Source organism: Lipotes vexillifer, unplaced genomic scaffold (assembly GCF_000442215.2).
Source record: "Lipotes vexillifer unplaced genomic scaffold, Lipotes_vexillifer_v1.1 scaffold870, whole genome shotgun sequence".
NCBI lineage: Eukaryota > Metazoa > Chordata > Mammalia > Artiodactyla > Lipotidae > Lipotes > Lipotes vexillifer.
Window position 1 is genome coordinate 285,848 of NW_006771408.1, and position 15,881 is coordinate 301,728.

The 15,881-nt window shown below is 52.1% G+C and overlaps 2 protein-coding genes across 3 annotated transcripts in view; both read left to right on the forward strand.

The window, feature by feature from the left end:
* The window catches only part of EIF3D (eukaryotic translation initiation factor 3 subunit D), a 15,295-nt gene extending 6,883 nt beyond the window's left edge, over positions 1–8,412 (forward strand). The window contains exons 7-15 of one of the 2 annotated variants that reach the window (XM_007446734.1): positions 427–539; positions 1,711–1,843; positions 2,362–2,509; positions 3,262–3,392; positions 4,126–4,211; positions 4,305–4,434; positions 7,198–7,340; positions 7,538–7,821; positions 8,257–8,412. In XM_007446734.1, coding sequence (XP_007446796.1) covers positions 427–539; positions 1,711–1,843; positions 2,362–2,509; positions 3,262–3,392; positions 4,126–4,211; positions 4,305–4,434; positions 7,198–7,340; positions 7,538–7,821; positions 8,257–8,270 — 1,182 coding nt within the window. In that variant the 3' untranslated portion in view covers positions 8,271–8,412. The remainder of the gene's footprint in view (positions 1–426; positions 540–1,710; positions 1,844–2,361; positions 2,510–3,261; positions 3,393–4,125; positions 4,212–4,304; positions 4,435–7,197; positions 7,341–7,537; positions 7,822–8,256) is intronic. The other variant, XM_007446735.1, reaches the window with a different exon arrangement.
* Positions 8,413–12,031: 3,619 nt separating this feature from the next.
* The window catches only part of FOXRED2 (FAD dependent oxidoreductase domain containing 2), a 15,286-nt gene continuing 11,436 nt past the window's right edge, over positions 12,032–15,881 (forward strand). Inside the window, exons 1-3 of the mRNA XM_007446736.1 lie at positions 12,032–13,233; positions 14,949–15,200; positions 15,334–15,597. Coding sequence (XP_007446798.1) covers positions 12,686–13,233; positions 14,949–15,200; positions 15,334–15,597 — 1,064 coding nt within the window. The 5' untranslated portion in view covers positions 12,032–12,685. The remainder of the gene's footprint in view (positions 13,234–14,948; positions 15,201–15,333; positions 15,598–15,881) is intronic.

Genomic DNA, 15,881 nt, shown 5'->3' on the forward strand with positions numbered 1-15,881 from the left:
AGTTTGTGTGGGCGTGGTGAGAGTAGAAGACATGTAAGCAAGCGTGAAGGTACAACTGTGGAAGTTACATTTTGCTGGACATGGTGCTTGCTGTAGCAGCAAGAATAAATAGCTGATACCCTGAGAGAAATATAAAGGAGCTGTTACAGCTCCTGTATAAAATGTAGGAATATAGAAGAGCTGATGTTCCCAGGGTGGCATCGTTACTGAGGAGTAGAATTCCCATTTGTTTCTGAGCTCTTGTCCCTTCGGTCCTCTTCTAGATTGTAAGCTCCTAGGAGTCAGGGACGCTGCTGGAAAACAGCCAGCACGTAGTAAATGTTCTGGATATATTTATTGAATAAAAGCCTTCGTACTGTTAACCTGCCTTTTGCTTATGTTTTGCACTGGCTGCCATTTTTCCCCTCCAATGGTTTCCCCCAACAGAAGCCCCGAGACTCCTCGGTGGAAGTCCGCAGTGACTGGGAGGTGAAGGAGGAGATGGACTTTCCTCAGTTAATGAAGATGCGCTACTTGGAAGTGTCAGAGCCCCAGGACATGTAGGTGACGTCTTTTACTACTGTCCACCACACTCTTGTGTGTGTGCACCAGCTGGTGATGACTGTTGGCCTAAGCCCTCGTATTTCCAAAGGTGTTGCATAAGATTGACAGACAGGTTTTAAAAAGCAATGCCAAGAGGGGGAAAGCAGAAAGAAGTTTACTGATATTAAAACTTCATCTCGGGAATTCCCTGGCGGTCCAGTGGTTAGGACTCCGCACTTTCACTGCCAAGGGCACGGGTTCAATCCCTAGTCGGGGGACTAGAATCCCACAGGCTGTACGGCACGGCCAAAAAGAAAAAAAACTTCAGCCCTCTTTGAACTTCCTGGCATTGTGAGCAAAAGAAGAATTAAGTGGGCTTCACTTAAGTGGCGCAGTGGTTGAGAATCTGCCTGCCAATGCGGGGGGGGCACGGGTTCGAACCCTGGTCTGGGAAGATCCCACGTGCCGCGGAGCAACTGGGCCCGTGAGCCACAACTACTGAGCCTGCGCGTCTGGAGCCTGTGCTCCGCAACGGGAGAGACCGCGATAGTGAGAGGCCTGCGCACCGCGATGAAGAGTGGCCCCCGCTCGCCGCAACTAGAGAAAGCCCTCGCACAGCAACGAAGACCTAACACAGCCAAAAATAAATAAATTTATAAAAAGAAGAATTAAGTTATAGAACTCTTGTTGGCAGAAAGAAATTTGCTGTTAAACTCCAGATTTCTTTCCACTTCCTGAAATCCTGAGCAAAAGGAAAAATTAAGTTCTATAGCTCTGAGGGCAGAAAGAGAAAGATAGCAGTTCTTCAAGAGTCATGGAGCTTTTGCTTACATTTCAAAGAGCTCCTTACCTCAAAGGGCCAGTAGATGGAAATAACTTAGCGGGGAGCTGGGGCACCAGACCGAGTCAGTGTGCCTGCCGCGGGCTCTGTAACTGCCGCTCTCCCTGTCTTGGCCTCAGCCTCCCTGTCTTTAAAATGGGGAGGCGGAGCAGAATCAGTTGTGTCCTCACTGTTCTGTGGAGCCACTTCAGGAGCTGAGGGAGCAGGGCCCGGAGCAGGCACTGAGAGTCGAGTCAGAGAATGTTTTCATCTCTCATACTCTAGACTTTGGGTCCCATGGCTTAACAGAAAGAAGTAGGTGGTCTTCTTCCCCTTCACTTAGCACGTGTTGCCTGCTCTCCCCTCAGCGAGTGCTGCGGGGCCCTGGAATACTATGACAAAGCCTTCGACCGTATCACCACGAGGAGCGAGAAGCCCCTGCGGAGCATCAAGCGCATCTTCCACACTGTCACCACCACGGACGACCCCGTCATCCGGAAGGTGGGCGCCCCCTGCCCCGCACCTGCCTGCCCACGGGGAGTGTCGAGGCCTCAGGACAGAGATGCGGGGATGCGTGTGAATCGGTTGGGCCTTGGAAGCCCCTGTAGATGAGAGTCTTCTGAATCGACTTAGGATTAGATGAAAATAAGAGCACTTTGCTGGCCAGACCATAAGTGTTGATGTTAGGTGAAGCTGGGCCCGGGTCCCAGCTCTGCCGTGCTTTCTGGCTTCACCTCTCTGAGGCCTTAGCTTTCTTACCTGTAAGTCGGGGTAAATGTACTTACCACTTGCCGCTGGAGTGAGGATGGCAGCATCGGGCAGTGCTCTCCTGGGATATAGCAGGTGTTCAGGGAGCTGCAGTTCCTTGGACCCCAGGACACAAGTTCGCTGGCTGGCTTGCTGCAGCCTTGCTCAGACAAGGGTGTGGGTGTGAATGCGCCTTCCAGAGGAGTCCTCTCCCTGCTGTGAGTGGCCAGTTCAACCCTGAAGTAGCCTCACCTCTCTTCTGTCCTCTGCAGCTGGCAAAGACTCAGGGGAACGTGTTTGCCACCGATGCCATTCTGGCCACGCTGATGAGCTGCACCCGCTCCGTGTATTCCTGGGACATCGTCGTCCAGAGAGTCGGGTCCAAGCTCTTCTTTGACAAGAGGGACAACTCTGACTTTGGTAAGAAGCCTGTTTGGGGACAACACAGAGGTGCTGAGTGTCCTTGTTGGTTCAGAGCCATCCCCTGGTCTAGAGAATGGGTAGAAGAGGGTCTGTCCCCTCACAGGCGTCAACAGCCATGTCAGAGTCCCACTCGGCCTCCTCGGCAACAGGGCGAGGGACTGTCACTGCATGCCTCTTGGGGCGTCAGCCTTCGGAGGCCTCGTGGTGCCCAGATACCGTGCTTCTAGCTTTTACTCGTTTGAATAGCACTTTCCTGACTCCTGTCATCTCTCTGTACCACCTTTAGTACATACTCAGTGTTTTCCTTTAGATTGATGCCTGTTTTACTTCAGCATATTTACGAAGGAAAAAATACGTACGCATATATCTTACACCATCCGTGTGTGTATGTGCACACAATGAACGAAAACCACTCAGAAATAGCAGAGTGAAGCCAAACGTGATTATATTGCTTCTCTTTGTTGAAAAACTAATAAAATCAAACATTCTCTTGAGGAATCCAAAAAGAAGGAAAAGGTATGGCTTTCTTCCACGTGATTGTGACTGAATTTAACGTTAGTGTCTCAAGTTATCCAGAGCGCACCCTGCTCCTCCCCACTGTGTCCCACACTCAAGCGATCCACGTTAGCAGATGGCGGTTCTTTGGAGGAAGGGTGTGTGTCGTTTGGATCGCCACTGCTCCCCAAAGGGCCATGCACCTCTTCGGTGACTCTGTTTCATGAGTGGCTGGCTGTGTCACACTCTTGCAGACCTCCTGACGGTGAGTGAGACAGCCAACGAGCCCCCGCAAGATGAAGGCAACTCCTTCAACTCACCCCGCAACCTGGCCATGGAAGCAACCTACATCAACCACAACTTCTCCCAGCAGTGCTTGAGGATGGTGAGGCCCTGGGAACATCTGGGAGTCCATTTTTAGCTTGTCAACTCCAGCTGCTGTTTATTGAGCATCTGCCGTGTCGTCAGCTCCGGGGGTTGTGGGATTGGTTAGGATAGACGGGTCCCTGCCTGTCACAGAGGAGATCCGAGCTTGGGCTTTAAGATCAGACAGCCTGACTTTGAACCCTAGATCCACCAGTTTTTAGCTTTGTGGTGTTGGGCATGTTTCTTCTCTGTAAAATTAGAATACCAATAATACTTGTTTCACTTAGATACATTGTGACCTTTTCTTCAAATATCTGTGTACAAGTGCACTCACTGTTTCCCAGCTGGGGATACAGCAACCAGCCAAAGTTGCAACCCTTCAGAAGCTTTGTTACAACGGAGGAGGAAAGACAGTAAACCCTGAGTACACATATGTTGTGACAAGTGGCTGTGTGTACCACGGAGAAAAACAAAACAGGAGGGACGAGACTGCTATTTAAATGAGACACCTAAAGCGTGTGGGTGACAAACATAAGCACGGGGTGAACGCGAGCTGTTACATCCGTTGTGGTCCGCGGGCTGCTTGCTTGCGCTCGGAAGGGGTAAAGGGATGCACAGCACGTAGTGATTCCAGAGCCCCCTCAGGAGCTAGGGACCCAGTCAGGGCTGTGACAAAGCAGAGGTGCAGGGTCTGGCTTATTGCCTTGGCGACAAGTTGCTGCTGTCTCATGACACCTCTGTCATCCTTGCAGGGGAAGGAAAGATACAACTTCCCCAACCCAAACCCGTTTGTGGAGGATGACATGGATAAGAATGAGATTGCCTCTGTGGCCTACCGGTATGTCACCTCCCTGGTGCCCGTGCCCTGTGTGGGTGGCGCGTCTGAAATCCAGGGTCTCAGCTGACCGAAGGAGCTCCTCCTTCTTTGCAGTTACCGCAGGTGGAAGCTCGGGGACGACATTGACCTCATCGTCCGCTGTGAGCACGATGGCGTCATGACTGGTGCCAACGGGGAGGTGTCGTTCATCAACATCAAGACCCTCAACGAGTGGGACTCCAGGGTGAGCACCGCCCTATGTCTCTCCTCCCCTCGCCTCACTTAGAGCTACCGAGATTGTTTTTGTCTTCTGAGTTTTTCCCCTACTTACTTACTGAGAAAGAGATCGTGTGTGTGAGGTAATTACCTTCTTCCAGTGCTTTCTGTCCCTCTGTTCCATTCCCACCTCCTGTTGATTTCTGCTCTCTGCAAGCGTGATTTTGATCTTTCCTTATGAGCCGGGCTGGCAGGTTTCCTGTAAGCCGCGTGGCTCTTCTTTTTGACCTGTTCTTTCGCTTACTGCAGTCCCTACCTGGTCTTCAACTTTCGGACGCCCTTTTTCCAACTCCTTCACTTCCTGAAGTCAGAGATTCTCAGATAAGCCCAGAGGGCATCTTGAAAGAATCACGTGTCCTTCGCTTTTCCTCCTCTTTCTGTTCTCTCTCAGGCTGGTGCGCCATGATTATTGGGCTGTCATCCTTTCTGAAAGTACCTGGGCTATGTGCCTGAATTTGAAATGGGTGGCAGAGCTCCTCGGTGCTGCTGTGTAGAATAAAGGATTCTTGGTACAAGGACAGGAAGGCCGGGCCTGTGTTGAACGAGGGTCCAGTGAGATGGAGTTTGGGGGCCGTTGTGCTCTGCTTTCATTAGAGCCAAGGGATTAGCATTCCAGGCTGCTGAGTCTCACCCCCAGATGCTCCTCAGCCTCCATCACCTGCTGAGAGCACACCGGAAGGTTTGCTGCGAACTTAGCTCTGGGCCAGTGGCCTTTTCTTAGACTTTCCACCATGCCCTCCCTGTAGCACTTGATGTCGTTACATTTGTATGGCTGTGCCCTCTGTGTTAGTACCTTAATCTAGTCTTACACGTTTCTCAGCTTCCTTCACGTGTTTCCTTTGCTGGTTCCCCTCCTTTTTGACCCCCAGTGGAGCCTTCTCTTAGGGTCTGTCCCCTTTGCAAGTCATTTTGCCATAATCACTTCTTTATATAGCATGTATTCATCTTCTTTGTCTCCATCACAAAGTAATGGAAACTTGGAGGCTTAAAATGACATCCATTAGCTCAGAGTTTGGTAGGTCAGAAGTCTAGCATCGTGTGACTTGGTTCTCTGCTCAGAATCTCCAAGAACTAAAGTTAAGGTTTCAGCAGAACTGAGTTCTCAGCTAGAGTTTCTGGAAGAAAATCCACTTCCAAGCTCATTTTAGTTGGCAGAATTCAGTTCCTTGCAGTTGTCAGATTGAGGTCCCCTGTTCTCTTGCCAGATGTCAGCTGGGGCCGCTCAGCTCCTAGAGGCCACCCACATTTCTTTCCATGTGGTCCCCTCCACCTTCAAACAAGCAACATCAGATTCTTTTCGTGCTTGAAATCTCTAGCTTCCTCTGTGTCCGACCTCTACACCCAGATTTAAGAGACTCGCATGGTTAGGTGAGGCCCACCCAGATGGTCTTCCTGACTTAAGGGACCTTAACTCCATCTGCAGAATCGCTTTTGACATGAGATAGCATGATCGTGGGTATTTCATCATACTCACACGTTACATCCAGACTCCATGGTAGCAGATTCTGCAAGAGCAGGGTCACCGGGGGTCATCTTAGAATTCTGCCTACCCCGAGCCTCATCCTTGAACTCTGAAAATGATTCCCGAAATCTATTCTGACTCCCATTCCATTGTTGGTTTTTTTCTTTTTTCTAAAATACCTTGTCCTTCCAACGTCCTTGTTTGTCGTTGCCTCTGGCTTGGCTATCCGTCAGCTTTGTCTCTCCTGCTCTCCGGCTCAGAGCCTCAAACATCTCCTCCTTTGCACTCTTGAATTCTGCTGTCAGGTGCAGTCTGTCTTCTTGCTCAGCTCTGGGTCTCACTGACATCATCCCCCTAGTTTAGGGCCCTCCTCTCCGTGATGCCTATTATTAGCTGACCTCCCTAACTCACTTCTCCCTCCCTTCAGTATCTCTGCCAGTTAATTGTCCGAAACACTGCTTCCTTGAGGAAGCACAGATTTGAGGAAAGGCCCTTAAAATGCCACAGCAAACTCACAAGGCTGCTGCAGGATAGTTTTAATTTTTGAAGAAAGCCCAGAGACATCTGTCAGAATACTGCCCCTAAGTGGTTTGGACCTAACTACTTAATAAAAGGAACTCTTTAGTATTTCTTCTGGCCTAGGGTTGCCAGGAACCAAGAAAGTTTAAGAGTCTCTGCCGTGTGCCCTTCAGCCGGTCACTTCACTCTGAGGCCAGGTTCCCACATCTGCAGAAGAGGTGGTTGGAGAAGGTGGTCTCCGGGGTCTCTCTGCTTTTTGTCTGTGTCTGTGTGTGTGCACAGCGCCAGACCCTGACCTCGCTCTCTGCGGGCCTCCACGCCCACCGGGGCTAAACCGGCCCGTCTCTCCCCGCATCCCTCTCAGATCATTCCATCTCCAGCTTCTGCCAGTATCCTCCATGGGGGAGCTGCCAGGCTCCCATGCAAAACCCTTCCTCTCCGCACAGCATGTAACAAACACGTGCCCTCACCACTTGTGTGGCGCTTGTTTTTTTTAACTTGTGTGCGTGCGTGTCCTGGTCTGGATGAGCTCTTATGAAGGGAGGAGTTGCGCTCTGTTGAGCACCTGCTGCGCAGGGGAGGGACCGAGGCCCTGCCTCTTAAAAGATAAGTCTGACCTCTGCTTTACCTGTGGGCTCGCTCCTCCCCAGTCAGGCCCACTGAGGAGTTGCTTCTCTGCCAGAAGTGGCAGCAGGCCGTGGGCAGTGGGAGCCCGCCTTGGCCCCTGTAACCGGGGCTCCCCTCCTGCAGCACTGTAATGGCGTTGACTGGCGTCAGAAGCTGGATTCTCAGCGAGGGGCCGTCATCGCCACCGAGCTGAAGAACAACAGCTACAAGTTGGCCCGCTGGACCTGCTGTGCTTTGCTGGCCGGATCCGAGTACCTCAAGCTTGGGTGAGAGTCCTGTCCGGGAGCTCATCTTTGGAAGGGGGGGTCTGCAGGTTGGGAGACGAGGGCTGGCCTTTTCTCCTTTTTCTTGGGACAAGCATCAGGCCAGGTGTCACCATTTAACTGATACTCGACCCCAGGCGTCGCTGTGTGTCTGTGCCCGTCTGCCCCCCCCCCCCTAGTACTCCTCTTCCCCTCAACAGTTACGTGTCCCGGTACCACGTGAAAGACTCCTCACGCCACGTCATCCTGGGCACCCAGCAGTTCAAGCCCAATGAGTTTGCCAGCCAGATCAACCTGAGCGTGGAGAACGCCTGGGGCATCCTGCGCTGCGTCATCGACATCTGCATGAAGCTGGAGGAGGGCAAGTACCTCATCCTCAAGGACCCCAACAAGCAGGTCATCCGCGTCTATAGCCTGCCCGACGGCACCTTCAGCTCGGATGAGGACGATGAGGAGGAGGAGGAGGAGGAGGAGGAGGAGGAAGGTTTGTAGCCAAGCCTCCCTCTGAGGTCTGGCGTGAGCGTGTGCCAGCTGGGGCCCAAGCTCTGTACGCGCGGTCCTAACCTCGACGGAAACCTCTGGGAATTCCCTGAGATGTCACTTGGAGTAGCAGTCAGTCTGGCTCCAGAAGCTGCTCCAGAGCCTTTAGATCACAAGACGGGGTCAGGGAGGAGAGAGGTCTCAGAGTAGGGCAAGGAGGAAGCATCTAGAGGAAGGCACCGAAGTTCCTGATGTTAGCCAGTGGTCTGAGGGAGGAAAGACGCTCCAGGTGAGTTACACGGGCTTTAAGCTTTCCCCCACCTGCTTCACCAGTAGGTGACTGAAGAAAATGTGAGGATCTGAAAGGTTTCACTTCTGAGCGGAGGTGTTGAAAATCATAAGCAATTCACCAGTTTGACGTGGCTTTTTTATCTTTCAGAGGAAGAAACCTAAACCAGACAGTGATGTGGGGCTGGATTCTGTGATTCTGCGGAGCCTAGGAGGGCCTTGGATACCTGGTGGAATGTTTGTCTGATTGTTGCTCTCTGCAGCTGGACAGTTGGAGTAAAGTATAAGTCTGTCTAGTCTCTTACCTTCATCGCGTGCCTACGTTACGATCGACAGCGCTGCTTCTCCGAGTAGCCCTTGGGAGAGGGAGGGTGAGATACAGCAGAGTCTGTCTGGAGTTCATAATCTGGGTTCCATCCTTTGTTCTTGAGCCTTAGTAGTTTTACATTCCTGTTAGGAGGTCAATGCCCTGAATTTTTTTGTTCTTGGAACCCCTTGAAATTATCCTTTCCTGGGGAGTGTTGTCCATTGTGAGGTCCCCGTAGGAAGTCCATTTCCACAAGCGCGGGTGCCTGCTGGCTGCGTGCCAGACCAGCTGCTGCCTTCAGAGACACATCACTGGGGAAAACATGAAGCAGGGCAGTCTTTGAAAGTTGAGGTGGGATGGCTGCAGGTGCGGGAGGCTGTGGTGATCGTAAGGGTTCCTAAATTGTTTTCAAGCTTGCCTTGGGCTGGTGACGGGATCTCAAGCTGGCACCCTCAAAGAACTGTGTCATGAACAAATCAGAGCAGAGCTACAGATGTTTAGTACTTGTAAACTTTTTATAAGCGGACAGTGTTCTGTCCAATGTACAGAACACTGAAGTAATATGCCGTGCCACATGTTACACTGCATGTTCTATAAATATCTCATCGGACCCTGACACAGAACTGTAATGCTGGTGGAAGTCATACCATTATACAGATGAGAAAACTGGCTCAGCTTTTGGGTAACGGTCCTAAAGTTAACAATTTTAAACAAAATAATTGAGCCTCAGAAAGCAAGCAAAAACTTACTGGACTGTGTTGTCAGAGTTACTAGGAAAATAGAGCATAAGATGTGCTTCTTGGGGACCTTTCATTGTAGGTGGAGCGTTACAAAATTCATTTTAAGGTAGTGTGACAAGTGTCATGGGGTTTCAAGTGCGGGCTGGTAACTCCCCGAGCTGCCTCCTGCAGACCCATGATGCAACCCAGCAAGATTAGCTGGAACAAGTGGGCAGGTGGAAGTTAATTTCAGTCTCATTCTCTAAAAACGTCTTTTACCAGCCTCCACATGCCTCATGTCTTTCATCTATCCCCTACTTCCATCTGGTCTTGCTTGGGGCCACCAAGTTGACTGCTGTAAATAGTCCTGACTCTCAACTTTCGATCGCATCCTGCGGCCTACAATCCAGGCTCAGCCTAGTCTGAAGGCCCTGCCGTATTTTATCAGTCCTGATTTCCCAGTACAGAACACAGCCAGCAGCTGTTCTAAGTGATTAATTGGCCACACCCACTCTCGCAATCTTCACAACTACTAAGCAGCCCTCCCCAACTTCAGTTTTGGTCTCCCTGGTTTCATTGTTTATTCAACAGATTATTAAGGGCCTCCTGTATGTCAGATGCTGATGGAAGCTGTGAGGTCACTGTAGTGAATAATATAGCTCTGTTTCTGCTCTCATGGAGCTTTTCTCTGCTGCTGATACAGGCTAGGAAAAAAATAGGTAAATGGCATTCCTTAGGGGGTACTTAGGTCTGAGAGCTCAAGGAAGACTTTTCTAGAGAAGAGTCCCAGTGATGATTTTTAATGAAAGAAGCTCCAGCCGTTAAAAGCTGGAAGATCACAGGGTTTTTCCACACTAGGCACGGCTGCCTTCCCACCAGAACCCTCAGCCCCATCTCACAGGACTACTTGAACACCCCCTTGAGGCTTCCTGTACTTGCGCTGTGTTCTACCCATGTAAATCTCATGCAGGATCCACATCCCACCTCTGGAAAGCCAGCCCTGGTCATCCAGTTCACTTGAATGGCAGTTCAGGGTCATCCTGTCATCCTCCATGTTGCCTCCACTTTGCCCACCGTTGCTGGGCATGAGCAGTGGATTTGTGTTTGTGTCTTTACACTGAACTGTCGTAGGCCACTTTGTTTACATTACCAATGATGAAATAAAAATTCACATTTTAAGGCAAGACAAGAAAAATTTCAACATAAAACCTTTTCTCTGTCTTTCATCCTCCTCCCTCCCCTGTAGTGTGCATTGTGCATCCACATTATGCATTAACCAGATCTCCCCTATGGCAGAAATGCCTGCTCAACCATAAAGATCAATTTTTCTTCTGGTGCCAGCAACTCCTTGGAAGAAAACATTCATTTCTCAATCCTGTAAGGGGTCACAGTGACCCTCCACTCACCCTGTACTTGCAGACATCTTTGGTGAACTTTATGTACAATGCCAATATGCCATTTCCCTTAAAGGCAGTGATGCGGGCAGAACAGACTGGTCAGGTGACCTGGGGAGATGACGGCCTGCACCTAATGAAAGTTGTTAGCTTAAATACTTATGACCGTATTAATGTTGCTAGCTATATTACACATATTCTGCCTATTTTATAAGAGTATTGTTTCTTGTACTACCAACTGTGTGACAGAGCGTCCAATAAAAATAATGGTGACTAGGCGACTTGAAACAATTACAAACATACAATTCTATAAGATCAATGATTGTAATAGGCTAACTCTAGATATGGGAAGAAACAACAGGCGGGAACCACTTCCTGAACCATAACAGACTAGTAAGACAGGTGGTCCAGAGGCTTTTGGCTACTGTTAACAGGGCCTAGTCCAGCAACAGCACATGGAGTGGCCTATCAGAAAATTTTGCCTGGCCTGGGAATGGACAAATTGGTCACAGAATGCCTCCCAATCCTTGGTCGAAATTAAGACTGAAAGGGAAGCAATTGTCAAAGAATGTAACCTACCGCCCAGTTCTACAAGAATCAAGTCATTAGCCACTGCAGTTGCTGACCTACAATATACCCTGAAGGAATTGAGGATGAGGAGGTGCTTTTTGCTCTAAAAGTGGCAGAACCAGCCTTCAGACATATTTTCAAGAGAAAGTCTTCTGAACCCAGTTTTTTGCGTTTTCCCATACTTAGAGAAGAACTAAAACCATTAACTAAGCTGTTAATTCCTTGTGAACAGCACCAACCTACCAAGATGTGTGCTTGATTGCACATCCCCCTTCATCAAAATCACATATATGCTGGCCTCCCCTACCGCTTCGTTACAGTCCTCGAGCTTTCTGGAAGAGCTCATAATTTGGAGTATAAATGGGGGGTTTTAATGTCACACTCCACTTCTTAACTGTGTGATCTTAAGCAAATCACCCCTAAATTCCATTTGGCCAGTCAGCTATTTAAGTTATATTGGAAACAATCCCTGGCCTTCCTCTTCTGGTGGAAGATCCAATCAGTCCTATTTCTTAGTAAACAACAGACTGAATCATTGTAGCGAACACACAGGTTAATTTGTTTATCCGTCCTGGTTTCATCAACCTGGTTTCCGGTCCCAAAGTACTGAGTACCCAACTAGTCTTTGGCTACAGTAATGGAGTGGAACAGCTGCGATTATCTCCAAAAGTCGTCTGCTCCCGTGCCTCCCTTACACGTGGAAAGACACAGCTTTAAAGAGCCCCAAGCCACTTGCCAGATTTGATCTTCAGTCGGGCCACCACCTGCCGGCACGCGCCCGCCGGCGGAGCAGCACGTGCGCAGCTCTAGCGAGCGACCCGGAGTCCGGAACCTGACAGCCCAGCCCCGCATGACGCGCGCAGCCACGTGACCCCGCCCACTGCCATGGGCGGGGCCGCCGCGGTGGCGCGGGCAGGCCGAGCGCGGCCTGACTTGGCTGCGGGCTGTCTACGGAGCGGCTGGGGGGGTCGAGCTCTGTGCGGGGGGTGGACTGGCGGGCCGGGGAGGCGGGAGCTGCGGGCGTGGGCACCGCGCACGCGTGGGGAGCGGCTCCCGGATTCAGCGCGCCCGAAGGAGGGTGGCCTCGCTCTGCTCCGCGGGCAGGTGTGCTGGGGCTTCCCTGTCACGTGACGGAAGAGACCCGGGTGTGGGACGGGGGCCTGCAGACCACACCTCCTTCAGGCTGGAGGCCGGAGCGCGGGGGCGTAGCCAAAAAGACGTGACCCTAGAGGGTCTGGCCTTGGGAGGCCCTAGGGGGTGTTGGGCATCCCTGGAATTAGGGGAAATTGGAGAAAACACCCAGCCTCTTATTACCATGGCAATAAGGAGTCCGGCGCCCTTGGGAACTAAGGTCCTGAGGGAGATGGAGGGGCTCGGGACTCCTGGGGGGAGCCCAGATCCGAGCTTGAAACAATGGAGTCGGGGCAAATGAGTTCAGAGGTCCTTGGGTTCTGGTCCTGGCTGCGTCCCAAGTCGCAGTGAGCGCTCCGGCAAGCCCCTGCCTTTCTGGGCCCCCAGTTCCTGGCTCACCTCCGCGGGCCTCGAGGGGCCTTCGTGGTCCGAGGCCTCACCTCTCTGGTCTGCCGTAGGATGGGCCTCTCCGCCGCAGCCCTGCTGTGGGGCCTCCCAAGGCTTCTCCTGACCATCGCCCTGCACCCGGCTCTCTCCCCGTGCCCCGCCCAGGCCTCGGTGCCCGCGCACCGGGACTACTGTGTCCTGGGTGCCGGGCCCGCGGGGCTGCAGATGGCCTACTTCCTGCAGCGGGCCGGTAGGGACTACGCCGTGTTCGAACGCGCCCCGGGACCGGGCAGCTTCTTCACGCGCTACCCCCGGCACCGCAAGCTCATCAGCATCAACAAGCGGTACACAGGCAAGGCCAACGCCGAGTTCAACCTCCGCCATGACTGGAACTCTCTGCTCAGCCACGACCCCCGGCTGCTCTTCAGACACTACTCCAACGCTTACTTCCCCGATGCCGGCGACATGGTGCGCTACCTGGGCGACTTCGCAGACCGGCTCGGGCTCCACGTGCTGTACAACACAACCATTGCCCACGTCACGCTGAACAAGGATCAACGGGCCTGGAATGGCCATTATTTCATCCTGACCGACCAGAAGGGCCAGGCATACCAGTGTAGGTAAGGAACCGGGCCCCAGAGCTCACCTGCTGAAGCCAGTGCCTTCCCTGGAAGAAGGAAACCCATTGGTTGGCCCACAGGTGTGGGAGAAAAGAGGCATTTCTGCCCATCCTTGCTCCCACTGAAATCCAGTGCTAAGAGGTTCAGTTTAGCCATCATTTCCCAAGTTTTTCCTAGAAATGTATGTACTCAAAGATACTTGAAAATTCTGACCATTTCTTTGCTCCAGGATTTTTCAGTCTTCAGTATCTTCACATTCACTGAAGGACTCCAACATTGGGTGTTGAGCATTGTCTGAGCTTATGCACCCACAAAACCCTTTTTGTAGAGCATCTCCTAGAACTTGTGTTCCCCAAAATACATTCTGAGAAATACTGGCAAGTGTCCAGCAAGTGTTAGGCTCAGTAGGATTTCTGAACTGAATGAGAGGGGGGGCCAACAGGCAGTGCTGCCAGGATTCAGTGTTAGCTCGCTTTGACTTGGGAGAAAGCTTAGCATAGTGTAGAGAACCCAAATTCAGAGTTATATGTTATACCGTGCTTGTCTTATCCTCACAAGGATCCTTTGAGGGAGGTTCACTGATCCCCATTTTACGGATGAAGAAATGAGGCTCAGAGAAGTTAAGTAACTGGTGCCATGTCACACGGCTAATAAGGGGTGCAGCTGCCACTTGAGCTCACATCTTCCTGACTCTGAAGCCTGTGTTCTTAACGCTGTTCCCGACTGCCTCTCCGTTCCCGGCCGTCAGCCTAGCACCTGGCTCCAGGCAGGTGCTCGATCACGGTTCATTTTCTCATGCCTTTTGCCAGAGGCTCAGCCTTGCTCCTTGCTTGTCACAGCCCAAGGAGAGAAGGGTTGGGCCAATTTGGACCCTCCCATCTTAGGCAGCAGTGCTACAGTGTAGGGGATTCAGATGTGAGCGAATGGACAGGCCAAAAAGCAAGGGGCCACAGAGGCTGCCCAGGCCCCTTCTCCAGGCCACCCAGTCCTGTTTTCGAAACTACCTTGTGATCAAACCATTCCTCTGCAGGCCAGCAGGGTCCAGCTCCCAGCCTGTCCACCACAGGATTGTAATCCCCAGCAGTGGAAGGAGCAGGACTCTGGAATTAGGCTGACCTGTGGTCAGATTCTGGCTCTGCTGTCTTAAGGAGCTATGGAGGTCGTGGGCCCACGTGGAGCCTGCATCTCCTCACCTGTAGAGCAGGCCGAATAACACCAATGCAGAGCTGCTTTGAGCAGTAAGATGAGGCAGAAAGCACTTAGTACAGGGCCTCGTGCAGAATCACCACTCAGCAGATTGTGCATCTGCCAGGCAAGTAAGAAAGGGGGAAGCAGAACGTCTGGTTTCATTTTCATGACTAGGGCGGTACTTGGTGAGGCTGCCATGTTCAGAATTAAGTGAATTAGTCCACTTCTCAGGGCGTCACCCTCTCCAAAGTCAGAAAGTAAAACTAATTCTCACGTTTGGTATAATCCCAGGAAGGTGTAAAGGAAACTGCACCCACTGGATCACTCAGTGAGAGGCCAGGGTAAGGTCTCAGATGCACTGGGACAGGTCAGGAGGTGGGTGAATAAATGAACAGCCTGCTTTCTTTTAGGAGCCAGTAGTCTGGGTGAGGCGGGCGAGCCAGGCGGCGGGTCCAAAGAGGGATTTTTCACTTCGTGGTCTCATAGCTAAGAGGCTAAGCCATCCTCCCTCTGTCCCCCACCTGCAGCGTCCTTCTCGTGGCCACTGGCTTGTCAGTCCCCAACCAGGTTGACTTCCCTGGCTCCGAATACGTGGATGGTTATGAGTCCGTGTCCGTGGATCCCAAGGACTTCGTGGGTCAGAATGTGCTGATCCTGGGCCGGGGGAACTCGGCCTTTGAGACGGCGGAGAACATCTTGGGTGTCACCAACTTTATCCACATGCTGAGCCGCTCCCGGGTCCGGCTCTCCTGGGCCACCCACTACGTCGGCGACCTCAGGTATGCTGGGCAGGTACTGTGTGTGCTGTGCTGCCAGCCCCTGACGCCCGCCCGACTAACCACCCTGGCCCCTGAGGCTTCCTTACCCGGCACAGACTTCTTTCTCTCTCCCGACATTCCCCTTGGGCCCCAGGGCCATCAACAATGGCCTGTTGGACACCTACCAACTGAAGTCCCTGGACGGGCTGCTCGAGTCTGACCTGACGGATCTGGCCATTGTGAAGGACCACGAGGGCAAGTTCCACGTCACCCTGAAGTTCTTCCTGGAGGAAGGCAACCGGAGTGCCGACGCCGTCCGCCTTCCCCAGGACGATAACGACAACTTCGCCTTGCGCGTGGCCTACGACCGGGTCATCCGCTGCCTGGGCTGGAACTTCGACTTCTCCATTTTCAGCAAGTGAGTCCGAACAGAGGGGAGGAGCTGGATCTCTCAGCAAAGCCCTCTGGTCAAGGCCCAGGTGGACAAGGAGACGCCAGAGGGCTTGAACAGATCCTCCTGTGCCATCAGGTCACACAGGGACCCAACCCAGAGCCCAGCCTCCAGTGCGGCTTGAATCCTGGCTCTGTCCCTGACCCCCCCCACCACGTCTTTAACGTGAACCTCAGTTACTCTGTCTGTTAAATGGACGTCATCATACCTGCCTCCTAGGGTCATGGTGTGGTTTAAATTTGAGCAGGAAT